Source organism: Rissa tridactyla, chromosome 3, assembly GCF_028500815.1.
Source record: "Rissa tridactyla isolate bRisTri1 chromosome 3, bRisTri1.patW.cur.20221130, whole genome shotgun sequence".
NCBI lineage: Eukaryota > Metazoa > Chordata > Aves > Charadriiformes > Laridae > Rissa > Rissa tridactyla.
The window spans coordinates 27,888,433-27,904,401 of record NC_071468.1 but is presented as its reverse complement, the minus strand read 5'-3'; the positions used below and the strand labels follow the sequence as shown (position 1 = coordinate 27,904,401).

Here is a 15,969-nt window from a genome sequence, read left to right as displayed (position 1 = left end):
CAGGCTGCCCAGGGCAGTGGTTGAGTCACCATCCCTGGAGGTATTTAAAAGACAGGTAGATGCGGTGCTGAGGGACATGGTCTAGTGGTGGCTTTGGCAGTGTTAGGTTGATGGTTGAACTCAATGATCTTAAAGGTGCCTTCCAACCTCGATGGTTCTATGATTCTCTAACATGGCACCCTTCAGGCTCTGTGAGGCCTCCCCAGGGTGGGGGCCGGAGGAGGCCCCTGCCCAGCTGCCCACCGTGAGGCCACAGGCAGCCACACTGCTCCATGGGGGGGGGTGTCATGTCATCTTCTGTCACAGCCCTGCCTCCTTTGGGAAGCCCTCATGCTTTAGCAGGGGTTCACTTTATTTTGTAAGTACCCACTAGATAAATAGCATTCTTTTGTCGTACAGGGATTTCTAGCAAATTCCCACAAATTGTCCTGATTTAGCACGATTTTCAGTGTGAAATCCCTACCTCAGAACATGTTTCCCTCAGGTGTCAGGCACAGGAGTCAGTCAGGAGGTAAGGCCTCTGTGGACGGAATGCAACAAGTGTCGCCTCACACGGTGATTTTGGTCTTTTTTTTTTCTTTTTCTTCCCCGCAGAAGCAAGACAAAAATCATCTTGGAGCGAGAGTAAAAGCCAAAGCGGGAGCAAGGGGATGAAGGAGGTCTTGTGAAGAAGGCCCCAGTGCCGTGCAGCTCTCGCTGCTTGTCCCACCGGTTCTCTGGCACCGCGAGTCGCAAAAAAGCTGTAAACACAACGAACGACATCTGCTTCATGGTGCACCTTGTGTTTGGCACAAATTGCACAATCGCACACACCCCCCAGCACACCAAAGCAAGACCCCAAACGCAAAATGGTGGCTCCTCCTTGGGGAGGGAGCGCAGGAGCCTGGAGGCACACAGGGGAAGGGGGAGAGGCAGCACGGAGCAGCACCGGCCTCGCTCAGTCCCTGAAAAAAGTGGTCTCTGGCTGGGCAATGGAGTCCCGCTCCCTCTGCTAGGTTTCGTTTTCTAGCTACACAAAAGCAGCATTTTCATTTTTTAGGATTTCCAGTAGCTCTGCAAATACACCTCCATACTGTCCATACCCCTCACCACTAGGACATGGCACTCCATCATGAAGAAGAAAACGCAAAACTCTCTGCAAGCAAAGGATGAATTTTGTTTGTCCTTCGATATATTACAGATGTCTCTTGTTGATTTCGACTTCCTTACGCTGATATGGCACACGCTTCAGGCATGACCGTACTGTCACCGAAATCAATGAAGTTAATGCACAATTCAGAGGGGACAAAGCGGTAACTAGAATAGGGAAGAAGTGGTAATTAAAAGCCTTGAAGTGGCACTTGGAGGAGTTAACACCTGCATACAGACGTTAAGGGACTGATCTGGGCAACGAAGGGGCCTCTGGCTGCATGATCTCAAGGGTCTCACTGAACTTTTTAGTATAAATTTCACTGCTGCAATAGTAGATTAGATGTTAACACAGGTGTTCACAAGATCTGGGCCTAAACAAACGTTCGAGCAGTGTCCCCCAGCCTTCTTTTTCAGGAAGCTGTGCTCTTCCCGTGGCCCGGTTGCCTCTCCAGTTGTGAAAAGAAATCTGAAATTACTTGAATTATTTTCCTTCCTGCTGCGGCCTACACATTTGTGAAGCATTACCAAGGTAATGAGCCGTTGCAAAGACTGTCACCGCCAAAGGCAGCAAAGGGGGAAGATTTTGTTACCTTTGTTAGTTGTAGGCAGCACCAGTCAGTATTTACAGTGCCCCACTTTAAGTGGCACAGTGTAAAATAACTATTACTTCTTACAAGTTCACACAAGCAGCTCTTCCCAGGAAAGCGCCCGTTATTCCACACTGACAGGCTGCCCCGAACACACCGCACTTGGGTGGATACACGAGTCCACACCCGTATCGCCAGATACAGCTTGAACACAGGCAGCCCCGTGCATGTTCTCACTCTGTGCGCTGCTGTGGCCGCCACCCGACACTTTTCACGGCTAGGTGCACACACCCCCCCGCACCAAAAACCCCACGGCGCCGCCAACCGGCAGGCACCGACCCCTCGGGGCGGCGGGGTTCACGCGTGGGGGCCCACGCTGCTGCCAGGGCTGCATAATGTTTCCGTCAACTTTTTTTTTTTTTTTTTCTTCCCGGAGAGAGCGGGCGAGTCCCAAAAAAGCCCGTTTCGCTCCCAAAAAAGCTCTGTGCTCCAGGTGAGGCTCGAACTCACAACCTCGGCATTGCTCGGCTTTAGTACTGCTGTATAAGTACCGCGCGCTAACCGATTGCGCCACTGGAGCCCTGACACCAACTCCTCCCGAACGCTTTATCAAGCGCTGCCCCGGCCCCGGCGGGGGAAGGACAGCGCCCCACGTCGCCTGCGCCCCGCGCCGGGCAGCGACCCCGGGACACCCCGCTTCTCTGCCCAGGGCCGCGCTCTCGTCGTTAGCGGCCGTTAACAGCGGCGCGGGGAGGGGGAGAAGGGGGCTGGCGGACGTTGCGCCCCCAAGCAGGGGAGGAAGGAGAGCGGCTGCGGTGCCCGGGAGAAAGCCCTGCCGCCCCGCCGGACAGCGGGCCGCGGCGGCGGGGAGAGCCCGGCCTCCGCCGCCGCCAGGGCGGGGCCTGCCGCGCCGGGCCGGGCCGGGCCGGGCGGAGAGCGCCGCCCGCTGCGCAGCCTCCGACCGGCTCCGGGCCGGGCCGCCGGGAACGGCCGGGGCTTCCCCTCCGCCCCTTCCACCCCCGGGCGTTGCTGGCGGGTGGAGCGGCCACCGCCGGGCCGTCGGCCGGGGACGAGGCGGGCAGGCCCTCGGCCGCAGGGCCTGCGGAACCGGGGCTGCTCACGGCCTTTGGTAAAAGGCATTAGCCGCTGGGTCCGCGAGGTTCATCCTCACGGTAATTCACATCGGCGGGGAAATAACGCACCTGCCTGTCGTGCGCAGGTTCGAGGCAAGAGAGAAAAGCAGTTAAGTACTGCCAGTAAATTAAATCGTTATCCCTGTAGTATTTTGGGCTTTCAGTCCACTTGCTATTCCACCACCGTTGTGGTGCAACACGAGGGATGCCCTGGCACTTCCAAAACAAGTAGTACAGGTTAAAAAGAACCATACAAAATTATTTTTGCATGATGAATAGAAATAACCAGAAATATTGGGGTTTATCCCATGCAGACAATGCATTGAGGGCTGGCTTTACCTCCAACTGACTTCATCTCACTTCACTGTAGTAGAAATACTTTACTAAGTACAGACCGCTCATAATATAAAGGCGTCACATAACGCAGAGTCTAAACTGCTTGTTTCAATACCTGAAGGTTTTTTCTTGCTGTTCCCTAAAATTCAAGGATGGAATCGGGTGTTCTGATATGAAAATGCTGAGTAGATCTAAAAGGCTAACGTTACTCATACATAGAAACAGCACAGTGCATATATGAAGTACTGCATGCTCAGAAACACTTACTGGAAGAAAACACAGCTTTATGCACGTGTTTATTGTTAAGTATACCGCTAACATGGATTTATTTTGCAGTCAGATCCTTCTTATCTTTACTTGGCAGGAAGATGGTAAACATAACTGGCATCAGCAGCTATTTAAACCCAAGCAATGCCCCAACACTGTTACACAGTTGAGAAGGAGACATACTCGTTCTTTTTTTCCACCCGTGGTAAAGCACTGTCACCATATTTGCTTTCCCTAGACAGCTCTGTCAGGCTACTGACGTAAGTACTAGAGCATTTTCCTTTTTATGGCTACTTTACTGTGCAACAAGCACTGGGCATTTCATGACAGGGTGGGTGGTTGCAGAGGGTGCTACACAGTGCTTGGATTTCCATCGTCTCTAAAAATGAACTACGGGTGGCCCAGCAGCAGGTGACAGGCCCTCAGCCAGTTTCAAGTAACAAGCACTGATCTCCCAACTACTTTTGGCAGATTGAGTGGCAGTTGTGTGTGACTTCATTACCTCCTCCGTCCACCTCTGATTCATAAATGAGCTGAAACCTTTTGAGAGTATTTTGAATGAAGAGAAGGTGCTCCTCGCTTGTCAAGGAAGTTGTTCTGCTGTTGGGCATTACTTAGAATACGTTTCAGTGGTATACACCATTGACAGGTGAAGTAACATGCAATTGCTGTATCTGACTGTTGAGGAAGGTGACTGGCATGGAGAAAAAGAGAAGTGACAGTTCATTTCGTAGAGAAATTTACCATCATCACATAGCTGGTATACAAGAAAACAGCAGCTGCCTTCATTATCCTTAGCAGTGCATCATTACACTAGAAAAAAAATATTCTATGCCACGCAAAGATTGCTGTGCACATAATTTCATCCAAACAAGTGCTTTTTTTGGCAAATACAAGAATGCCGGGAAGAATCAAAGCTGAAGCTGTGAACATACAGACAAGCTCTTTATTGCAGATTTAACCTTAGAGTCAGGCAAGAGGGAAGACTCAGAAAGTCTAATTTTGGTGTTTATATAGATGATAACTCACTGCTTGTTGTATTTTAATGAGCCTTCCCATAAAAGTAACATAGATAACGGTGAAGATTCTAGTAGTTTTTGTGGGATCTTTAACTCTTCTATTGTGCTATGTGATTCATTTCCTGCTCATGTTTATCCTCACAGAGACTGAGGCCTTTGACAGTATGTTTATAGCAGTGAGATTTGGCCACGTGAATTAGTTTGTGGGAACATAACTGTGCTTGGGTTCAATAGTAGGTTTGTTACTGATTTGAATTTTTGTTTTCAGAAACTATATAGGGGTTTTTAAGATAAAAAAAGTACTTCATTTGTCATTGTTCTCGAAGAACAAACAGAAAAAGCACAGAATTGACCAAAAATTGGAAGCACGTTCAAACGGGTGAAATGGATTATTCAGTCATATCTATGCCTTTGTTTTTCCTTTTTTTCACAATATTAAAAAAAAAAAAGGAAAAGATAAAACACAGAAGTTAAAGCTGTCCTAATGCAGCAGAAAGTTACATGCTTCCAGCTGCTTGCAGAATCTGCAGATTATCACATCAGTGTAGCTGCACTATTTTAACACCAATGTAGATAAATCAGTCTCTGCATTGCATATCACCAGATATCGAAATGATACTAAAAGGATTTTGTCCTCAAATTGCTCATGAGTGCAAACTTCCCCTGGTGAAGATTTTTCAGAATACTTCTTCGCACTAAGTATGAAAAAAACCTAAGTCTTAAGAGCCACTTTTCACAATGCTGTTTGCTTTCAAGAGTAGAATGGGCAGTGCAGAGCAGAGCAGGCAGCATCTGTGCTTGCTGGCTTTACAGTCTGTTTCCCTCATCCTTTCCCATGGGCTCTAGACCATTCTAGGTCTTTATCACCAGTTCTTTAGGTGAAAAAAAAAGAATACAGGCAGTAATGGAAAAATGACCAAGTATCACTTTAATACAGGTAAAAGTCCTGGGCAATGAACCTGAATACCTCTTCTGACTAGAAACACAATATTTAGCTTATGTGCTTTTTGTTAACGCATGCTGCTTGCTGAACACCAGCTAGTAAATTTAAGTCTCTAATAGGTCTGGTGGTTGAGAAAAGTAGAAAAATAGAGTAAGTGCTGTCCTCAAGTCAGTTTTTTCCGTTATCACTTTTTTCCTGCACCCTCAATGCAAAAGACGGATTATTTTTGTGTAGCAGTTTTGTGCTTCAGTAGTCTTGCACCTCTGTGGACGCAAAAGCTGACAAATGAACTCCTTTTGCATAGAACTGAAAGTGAAAGGAGAAACCCCAGCTGCTGGAACAGGCTTTGATAGATGTGAAAAGTCATTGCAAAGTAGACTAGCAAGAAAAATCCAGGCCCCAGCCAGGTCACAAGGCATATGTATTTACTTGAGGTCTCACGGAGCCTGCAGTGCTGGCTCTTTTCTTTGCTTCTCCAGTACATTTCACAGAAATGGGGTTTCATGGCCCAGTACTTCCAGGCCACACACACCATTTCTTATTCCTCCTTAAAAAAACCCCAATGTTCCCTTACACCTCTTATATGCATGGAGAGGCCATTAACTGCATTTTTCAAAACCTATTGATTTCAGAAGGTTGCAGAAAAATGCTACCCTGTGATAATAACCTCAGCTTCACTAATGGTGAATTTTATAAGTGAACTTCATTGGTTTCCTCCCTGAGTAGGTCTGGCTGTCGGGTTTTCATACCTCACTCTAGCCACCAAATGGATTTATCAGCCTGCAACTGAGATAGTTTTCTCTGCAGGTAATAGTACCTTGTATTCTGCCTAGTGGAAAAAGTGGAGACTAGGGATTAGAGTAGGGGTTGCGGACAATAGCCCTGCAGTGAAAACTGGCACATTAATATTGTGGTGAACAAGGCTTGGCTCTGTCAATTCCAGGATCTGTTTCCTGCTGTGGCGTTGTAAAATCTCTTGGTTTTCATGGCCGACAAATGGAGCCCTGCTCTGCAATACATGTTAGTAATGATGAGATAAAACTTTTACAAAACCATGGTCATTAAAATAGAGTGCCTTCAGGTCTCCTGGTCCCACCAGGCTGGGTCACAATCCCCCAAGTGAAAGTTTATTTTAAGCAGAAGTTCTCTTTCCTTTGCAACTAAATAGTGTGCCAGCAGCTTACAGCACAAAAAGCACTGAAGTGTTCCTGTCTGTAGGTCCAAAAAGGCCTAAGGACTTTGCTATGCACTGGTGTCTCACTACAGCTATTCCAATGGCAGAATTTTTGTGTGCTAAATAATTATAACACACACACACCCACCCCCCATGATTTGAGTGAAATAATAGTTACTTTGGGCTTATTTCAGAGGAAGTTTTTGCCAGTGCATTGTGATGGTACTAACATAGTGGAACTGTAATCTGCATGTGGATCCTGTTATCCCAAAATAAAGGGATTTCTTTTGATCAATTATGTAATTAGTTTAAACTAAACCGCAAAGAAGCGATAAAGATGAAGGTAAAACAGGGTCACCCTTATACATACTGGAAATAGAGCATGATATGAGTTCAAACTCACACTCCATTGCTTTTTTCCATTGCAAAATTATAATGGTATAAGCTAAAGAACTCCTAAACTTGCACTGTCCCAGCGAACTGACCCTTCAGTCCAGCAGCTGCACTGCTCATGCACAACCCATGAGGATGTACCACTCACTTTTAACAAATCATATTATAACCTTATACCCACATGCACTCACCCACTAAGCCCAGTGTAGAAGCAATTAGAAGATGAAGCTATGTCAAGAGCAACTGAAAAATGCAAAAATTTTTTAATGTCTTAGGCTTTTTTGTTTACCACCCGTTTCACGTGTTTCAAGTCTGAAAATAACACGTTTATACATTTTCTTATTAAAAAATGGGGGTGGCAGGGAACAGAGTGAGCAATCCTGTAGGAACTATGTAAATGTTGAACAGAAACTACTGAGGGAATAAAGACTAATATGGATCTGGAATGTCTGGTGGGTCTCAGTTTCTTGTTTCCCTGATAATTTGATGGCAATATGCTGCACGTTCCCAAAGGGCATCACAGAAGCATGTTCTGCTCTCCAACAAGCCCTGCTGTAACATTGTCAGAGAGTGCATCAAATTACAATGAGCACTTACAGACAACTGCTTTTGGTCTTAGAAATGCAAAAGACATTTTTATTTTTGTTATCTGGCAGAAGATGATCCCAATATTTTCAAACGCCACTTCCCCAAACATTCAGCTTAACAGGGTTGAGGGGAGGTGTGAAAAGGAAATGGTCTCTATTCTCAAGCCTGAAACACCTGTATATAGTTATGCATGTATTAAAAAAAACCCCTTTTTTATATATATTATATGTAACTAAAATTTGAGCAACTGCTCCCAGCTTACATTTAGCTTTGAAACCTGTTTCTGCATTAGATTTCAAGAGTGTGCAAGCCCAAGTCTTGCCCATTTTTCTCTCAATTTATGTAAAAAGGCAATTTCTGTACAGAGGTAGCACATACTCCAGTTGATGCGTAAAAGAATTAAGAAACCTCCTCCTTTGGGCAGAATGAGTCTCCGATGAAAATATATATTTTAAAAGCACTGGTCAATTATTAGCTAAACTGCTGGAGCATTAGTACTCTTTATGAAATAACCTTTGGCTGATGGACCGGTCCCCGTGGACGCTCAAGCCTGAAGACACCTCTTCTACCAGCCAATCCCCTGAGCTCTGGGCCTGAAGTCACATGCAGTTTGCTCACGGAGAGAGCCCTCTGCAAACTTTCATATCTTTGTCAAAAGCTGGTGGACCATGGAGCTTCTTGTAAATGTAAGAAAATGGATAGAAGAAAACAAAGCTGCCTTTTTGCCACCTGTGTGCAATAAGCTTATGTAAGTAAATGAAGATTTTAATTTTTTTTAACTCAGTTCTCAGATATACGCAGATATTCTTAGTTATGAGGAAGCTGCTAAAATGCATAAATGGCAAAGATTAGTGAGGAACTGTAGTTCCTCTCAGACTGCGGTCAGAGTGCTGTTTCGAAACACAGAAAATGGTTAAAATCTCTTATGTAGTAACTCTGCAGAAGCTGTAAAGATAAACCTGAATACAACTCAAAGTCTCTTGTAGGCACACTTAGACTGAATTAAAGGAATTTGTGTCAGGCCCCGAGACAATAAACTCATAGAAATAAAAGGAGATGGCATCATATCCACAAATTGTAAGATTTAGCTAACAAATTAGTGCTACCAAATTACAACCTAAAACAGCTGCCAGAGCTGCTGAGAGTCATTCCAACATTGCAGAGGAGCCAAAGCTGCAAGAGCAACCAAAACCAGTAGGACATATCACTGAAAGATAAGGAGAAAGGGAAGGGCAGGAGCACTGGAGAAGCAGATTTCCAGGGCATTTCCAGAGCTGTCAAGGCAGGGTAGGACCCTCTGTTCATCGTGAGGCTGACAAGGCAGCGTTTCAGAGCACTGACTGGCACCTTAGAGCTACAAACCATATTCTGAATGAGACAGCTAATATAAGAAAAAAGCGTGGGCATTATGCAGTTGTATAGCATGCATGTTCTCAGTGTCAAAACTCAAGCAAATTCCAGTGTAGATGGTCCAACGTGTGGCACTTTCTAGTCACAACATTAATAAGGATTTGTCAGTGAAGTTGCGGACAATATACTTTGTCCAAAACCCTGTAAGCAGAAGCCTTTCATATGAAAGGATTCTTTGTAGAGAGCAATATAAACCCAGGTTTTATAAAGAAAATGGAAAGCATTTCTCTTTCTTGTAAATTTTTTTTTTTAAATTTTGCTTTGCAACTTAATCATTAAAAAAGCACCAAAGAATGTGCCTCTTGCCCAACTCTGAAGTGCTACCTCTAATCAAAAGCTGAATAGGCAGTACTGTAGCAGTGATATTAATTTCCATTCACAGGTTCAAGGGTTACTTTTGAAAGTAACGGTTGCAAGACAAAAATAAGGTAAAGGGTACATCCTTACTGAGATAACTGTGTTGAAACTACAGTTGTGTGTTTAGCTAAGAAATTATGAGATTTGAATCACTACAATAGTTTCACAGTGGGAAAGAATGAGGAAAGTGTCTTCTCCTTATGAGTGTTTTAATTTCTTTCATTTTCAAAGTGGATTTAGGAAGCATTTTGTTAAGCATAGCCATTTCTAAAGCTTAGCAATGATGGTGGTAAAATTTTAGTACTTTACAGTGTGTGTAATATTCATAGTTTTCTTTCTGCATCAGTAAGACGAACCTTCTTGTCACTAGTGCACTGTTTGCACCCCCTACCAGCAGTTCTGTGTAATCCTGAAGTAACTCTGGAACATGACCTGTGTCAGAGGTCAGACAGCCACCTAGATCGCTAAATACTCGGTGGTGACAAGTCTTCCCCATAAACACTGCAAGAAGCCACAGTGAAACAAGGAACAATTTTTTTGTGATAAAAATTGCGTCGATTAAAAAAAATAATCCTTCTTCCACCGTAGCTTCGGCTTGTGAAGGAGAGGAAAGCCATCTACTATATGGATTCTGAGTCTCTCACCACTTGCTCCTGGTGCTATATGAATGTTTTCAGGATTTTTCAAAAAGGTTTTAGGCGATTTTCCAAAAAGCGACTAATAGATTTCCACCATTTTTCCAACAGTTTTGATCCTTTATGTGCTGAGTAGAGATTTATAAGGCAATTTTTTCACTTCTGCGTCACTGGAAGGCAACCACCTCAAAACATTTAAGTAACTTATGATCCTGTGTTTCAAGAGAGAATTAATGGTTAAAATCTACATCTTACAGCAAATCAGTAGGACTTTTGGTGTCTAAATTTATTACGGCTTTCAAGCTTTTATTCAGTTGCATTCCATACACTTGAGAGAATCCAAAGTTTTAAATGCCTATTTGGGATTTCAAAACAAAACCTCAGTTCGTGAGTCACCACCTGTTTAAAGTTTTACAAGTCAAGAAAAGGATACAATGTAAGAGCTTTCATTAGATTTATTTTAATGACACTATCTTGCAAGTTTAAATGCCTTTTAACCTCAACAGTGAGCAATTAGTGCAAAATCCTGTGCAAGAACCCTTGACATAGCTGATTTTTACAGGGTAGCTGTGGCACTTTTAAAGCTCTTCTTTGAGTTCAGAATATGATGCTTACTATAAGGAGACCTAACTGTGGTCAAGGACTATCTGATTCTTCTTGGTCTTAAGACATTTTTAAAAGGTTGCCTGCTGGCACCATTTCCTTTATGTGGTCAAGAAGAGAAGTATAAGAATATATAAAACTTATTAGACCGCTGATTAGCACCTCATTCTAAAAACAGTGCAATCAAGTAATTTTCACACAGCTGAAACCATTATGATACTCTTAACTGCATTTTGGCAGTCCTAACTGAAACTGCTTTCCTTATGATTTTTCTTCTTACCTTAAGGCAATTATTTTAAGCAGGCAACTTTATTTAGCAATATGGACAAACAAACCTATTGGCGTTCCTGCTTGTATTTCATAGCTGGAATTTTTTGATGGTGTCATTATATTAATGATAGGAATGATGAACACATAGTTAGTTGCCTGTTCATTATGTTATACCCAGCTAAACCCATAGGGTAGCAGAATTAATGGTAGATTTGCCAAACAAAAAGTTAAGCAACAATGATTTTTAGAGCAATATTTTAACTTTTAGTTATTGAACTAATAACAAAACTGTATGGGTTTCTATAAAAAATTTAACTGATCTTAACCATAGGCTACAAGATACTCATAGATTGCCTTTCTCTTATTTTATTCTCCAGTGTTGATTTTAATGCATTTCATTAATTAGCTATGTTATTACTGTTTTGGTCTTCCTGCCTTTCTTTAGTAGAAGTGTTCATTAATGCAGAAGTATTACAGTGCATTCTTGAAAACGAATATTAAATCTGCATGGTACAAACAGTTCTGATTTCGGTTCCTTATTTTAGGATACAGGCATGAAGCCAAGTGCTGTAATGTATACAGCTTCCTATGGTGAAAATAGTCAATTTAAGAGTTGTAATCTAATTTAATTCTTTAGACTTTTATTTGGCCAACTGCTTTGTCACTGTTACTTGTTATTTCTGCTTTACTAGATCCTACTGTGTTGTTCATTATCATTTAAATACTCTTCAAAGTAAACATGATAACGATGGCAGATCAAATATACACGTTCAGCCATTCAAAATAGCTTCTCTCAGTTGAGGCTTATGAGGTGCTGACACAGAGGCACATTGTTCTTCCCCATGTTGCAGGGGAGGGTGGCTTTGCTGGTTTTGTGTTACTAGGATCTCATTTGGGCTCTTAAAAGGGGCAGAGTTAAGATAAAGGGTCTGAATCTCCTTTTCTGAATTAGCCACAAACTGCAATGAAACCACCGTGTGTTGTTCCACCTTAGCAAAACCAGTATAAATAGAAGAGAAATTAGCTGATAATTCCTACCATCAGTATCCCTGGCAATTCTACCAATGGGGAAAAATGTATGTTTTTACCTTTGTTAACCTTTAAAAGTGTCTTACCTTTACAGAATCCTGATCTAATCAGCTCAGGTTGAAAAGACGTTTCCCTCTCATTCCTTTCACTTTACCTAGCATTCTTTATCTTTACAGTTCAAAGCTCTTTCCACATTTGGTGACTATCATTATCCCCCTTTCATAGCTGGAGGCATTTAAACACCAGGAGGGAGGTAGCTGGCCTCAGGTCACCCAGCAGGACAGTGGCAGAGCGGAGAGCTTTTGAGTTCTCATTCTGGATGTTGCTTGTCACTCAGCATTGTTTCATTGACTCACTGTCCTCAAAGAATAAAAAAAAAAAAAAAAAAAAAAACAAACCCCAAATTTATGTGAAATAAAGAACATCATGGTTGGAGATAGCTGTAAATTGTCATTTTCTTTTCTAGGCATCGCCATCAATTAAATGTGATGTTTGTTGGAGGGCCAAATGAAAGGAAGGATTATCATATTGAAGAAGGAGAAGAGGTAACCTATAGGCTGTTTATATTTTACTGTTTTAATTGATCTGTCATGATTAAAATGCAGCTACTTTTGAAGCTACAGCTACAGATTAGCAGTGCCAGGCTCAGTGATGTTGTATTTATTAGATCCATTCAAAGACTCAAACAGAATCATTCACCAGAACCATACACCATCTGTGCATTTCCTTTGAAACAGGCACATGAGATCAGATCTATTTTGCTGTAATTCATTTCCAACAGGAAACTAGAGCAAGTGTTCTGACACATCAAAATGTCTCATTTCAACATTTTGGAACAAAACTTTGGAAAGGTAATGGTATTTTTAAAGTGATATGTTGCTGCAGAAGTTCAGTCTATATTTCAAAAGTAACTTTGAAATTCAAAAATCAAAATCAGATATTTTGATTGGCTTGAAATTATATTTTTCTGGACTTTGTGAAAAATAGCAGCATTTTCAGCTTTCATTCAGGTTTGGAAGGTTAAAGAATAGACTCTCTAAATATGTTTCAAATCAGTCCCTTTCGCTGCACATCTTCTGTATCAAAAGAAAGCCGTCCCACTGCTTTGAGTTGTGAGTAGCCATTGTGCCAAAGGCAGAATACAGGAAGAAAGAGTAGAAACCTATCAAAATTGTAACAATTTGCACTTACTTTGCTTATTGCCTCTTTCATGGAATTGTCTGCTTGGCCTGAAGATTCCTCTGAGTCAGAGGTATCACAGCTGGCTCTGAAGGAACCCTAAGGGAAAGGGGACACTAGAGGCCTGGCAGTAAGGATTTCAGGATGGGAGAGAATTTGCCTTGCTTCCCAGCAGAGCAATTTAATTTCATGTAGTTCCAGTAAAATTTGGTTACTGATTTTAAGTACCTTTGGAAACCCAAGCCTAAGAATCTACATAGTTCAAGGCAGAAGTGAGTCAAGTTCAATAAATCCTTCTACAAAGAAACAAAAATTTGTGTTTACTTATCATTGAATCATTTCTCACAAAACCAACCCAACCATTTCACAAGAGCCTTCATGAATTGTGTTATAATTGTGCCGTGCAGGTGTTTGTACTCGTTATAACCATGCTGCTCTGAAAGAGCAGATATTACCGTATCGCTGTCAGACTCCGCACGGCTTTGCATTGCTGCCACGGTCTCACAGCCCACCCGTGGCTGTGGGCACCGGCACCTCCGGTCACGTACCAGGTTACCCGACATGCGCCATCATGTCCCTTCTCATCGTCTGCGCAGGGGGACCTCTGGCAACAGCCGGCACCGCGCCAGCAGCTTGCTTGCGCTGGGAAGGAGCAAGCCAGGTCCCAGGGCAGTGCCTGTGCGGAGATTGTTGCTAACCAGAAAAATTTAGCATCCATCAAATATTTACAAGAAAATTCCAGAGATACTTAGCTGGGGAAAACAAAATGTGGTTTTGTCAACAAGAGCAAATCCCTGGGAAAGGAGCAACCACATCTGTAGTGTGACTGCTTAGAAAGCACTGAGAATAATATCTAATCTTTTTGCTGCTGTAATGGTATATTGTTAAGTATTACAAGTTAGATTAAAAAAGAGTGAGTGAATTTTGTTATCAAGGTCAACGACATCAAGGTTTGGCAAAGCATAAAATGAAAGTACGATGAAAGTACGTGAAGATACATATGGAAGGTTAATGATTCCAATTTTTCTTTTTCTGTAACTTAACCTTTTTGGTTTTATACAATTAATTTATTTTCTTGCTCTGAAGAATACGTTAGAGCTACACGCTAAGAGAGGAACACACAAAAATGAGCTGAAGTTTAACTGCTACAATAGTTTGTACTACAATATTAAATAAATCGTTGGGTTTTTTCTTTTCTTTATAATCTTGTCTCTCCCTGCATCTCCCAGTTCACACAGGATTATCCTTCATCCCCAACCCATTCCTGGGCTGTTTCATTTTTTAAAAATTTTATTTCTACCTGCCCTTCCCTTAAAATGAAAGTTAGATTAATATAATGACCTTTTTTATTTCATTTTGCAAGATGTTCCAGTGTTTGAAGAGAATTTGTCCTACCTTTAATAAGCCTAAACCCATTATATAACTTTCCAACAACATAAAAAGTTAGCCATATCAACAAAGGCATCGTTTATATCAGTATGCAACAGTGTAGTAAATTATTGCTAACTCAACTGGGTACAAGATTTTTTAGGTATCAATACATCATCATTTACATAGCAAATTTCCCACAATTACTCAGCAGCCAAAACCAGAAACATCAAATTCCTATTCTGATAGTAAAATTGGCAATACATACATCAGAAGCATTATCAGTTACATATCAGTTTAACACATGGGCCAATTTTGTCCACTTTTATGGAGGTACAATATAGTCATACGTTGCATTTTACCACAGCTTTTTATCAGACACATTCGCACCTTCCTGTGATCTAATTTAAATCCACTTTTTTCTTTAGAGAAGAATTGTGAGGCAGAGAGTATTCTAGTAAAAGCGCATATTCCTAAATTACACTTGGGATTAAAAAACCCAAACATTCAAGACCATGTTCAGCTCGTTATTTTGGCAGGCAGAAGGTCATTTATAGTTCTGAATGATAATTTGAAAGACAAGCTATATAGGCATACTCTTAACAGGCCAAATCATGAATTCGAAAACTCACAAATCCTTTACGCAAGTTTAGCTGATGCTCTTCTACTAGTAGTATTCTGATAGCAAAGAAGTGTTGGCTTAGAAGAGAAAGTTAAGTTTAGGATTGCTTATGTCTGTTCACTCATTATTCTATGCCTGTTATGACACAGCTAATAGTGTGTCCCATGGCAGGCACAGCTGGCACTTGTCAGCCTGCAGTTCACAGCAGCAAGGGATTCACATGCAGAGATAAGGGCTTAGGAGCATCCTCGTGCTCCCAGGCTGTTCTCTGCTGGTGCCATTAACGTGCAGGTGTATCAGAAAGATCAGTTCTGACTGGCTAATTATGAGAAAAAATGGAGGCTTGATTTGAACTGTCTTCAAAGCCTTTTAGGATTTGAAGCCTTTGAAATCCTTTTAGGATTTCAGCCTCATTTAGGCTGAAACGACAGCTAGTCTGGCACAATTTTTTTCCTTCTCTCAACAAACAGGAGTTTCCTGAATATGTAACTCCACACTTTCTTCCTTCTTAGTTTTCTCTGCACTACTTCACTTCCTTCTTAATTTTCTGTGCACTATTTATTTGCCGTCGTTCTGCACAGAAGTACTGCCTCATACCTGAGACTTTGTTTTCCATTGGACAGGTTTTGTAAGGAGCCAAATCAAGCTGCATCTTACAAGAGATAAATCATTCACATTCTTTGGCTTGACTTTACCACTATGTCATGTTCATTCTTTTTCCCATTTGTAAATGTTAAGTTCCCCCTTGCTCGCTTCTCCATCAGAACAGAGATAGGGTCAACAAACATCTGCTCAGGTGTTCTTTGCCTCTGAATCAGATTCATTCTTAAAATGAAACTGAACTGCTTTTGGAAATGCATCTTCTGTTGAAAAATGGCAAAAAACCTGCTGTGAGAATGCACCTACATAGCTATACAGACAAAAC

At 42.0% G+C, this 15,969-nt stretch overlaps 1 protein-coding gene and 1 non-coding gene across 3 annotated transcripts in view; one reads left to right on the top strand and one right to left on the bottom strand.

Moving 5' to 3' along the window:
- Positions 1 to 2,203: 2,203 nt before the first annotated feature.
- On the bottom strand, positions 2,204 to 2,298 carry TRNAI-UAU (transfer RNA isoleucine (anticodon UAU)). The gene is made up of 2 exons: positions 2,261 to 2,298; positions 2,204 to 2,239 (listed from the first exon to the last, which is right to left on the bottom strand). It is a non-coding gene; the product is annotated as a tRNA-Ile (tRNA).
- A 5,862-nt stretch (positions 2,299 to 8,160) lies between these two features.
- Positions 8,161 to 15,969, top strand: part of HAAO (3-hydroxyanthranilate 3,4-dioxygenase) — a 45,188-nt gene continuing 37,379 nt past the window's right edge. For both annotated transcript variants that reach the window (XM_054196255.1, XM_054196256.1), the window contains exons 1-2: positions 8,161 to 8,319; positions 12,342 to 12,420. In XM_054196255.1, coding sequence (XP_054052230.1) covers positions 8,240 to 8,319; positions 12,342 to 12,420 — 159 coding nt within the window. In that variant the 5' untranslated portion in view covers positions 8,161 to 8,239. The remainder of the gene's footprint in view (positions 8,320 to 12,341; positions 12,421 to 15,969) is intronic.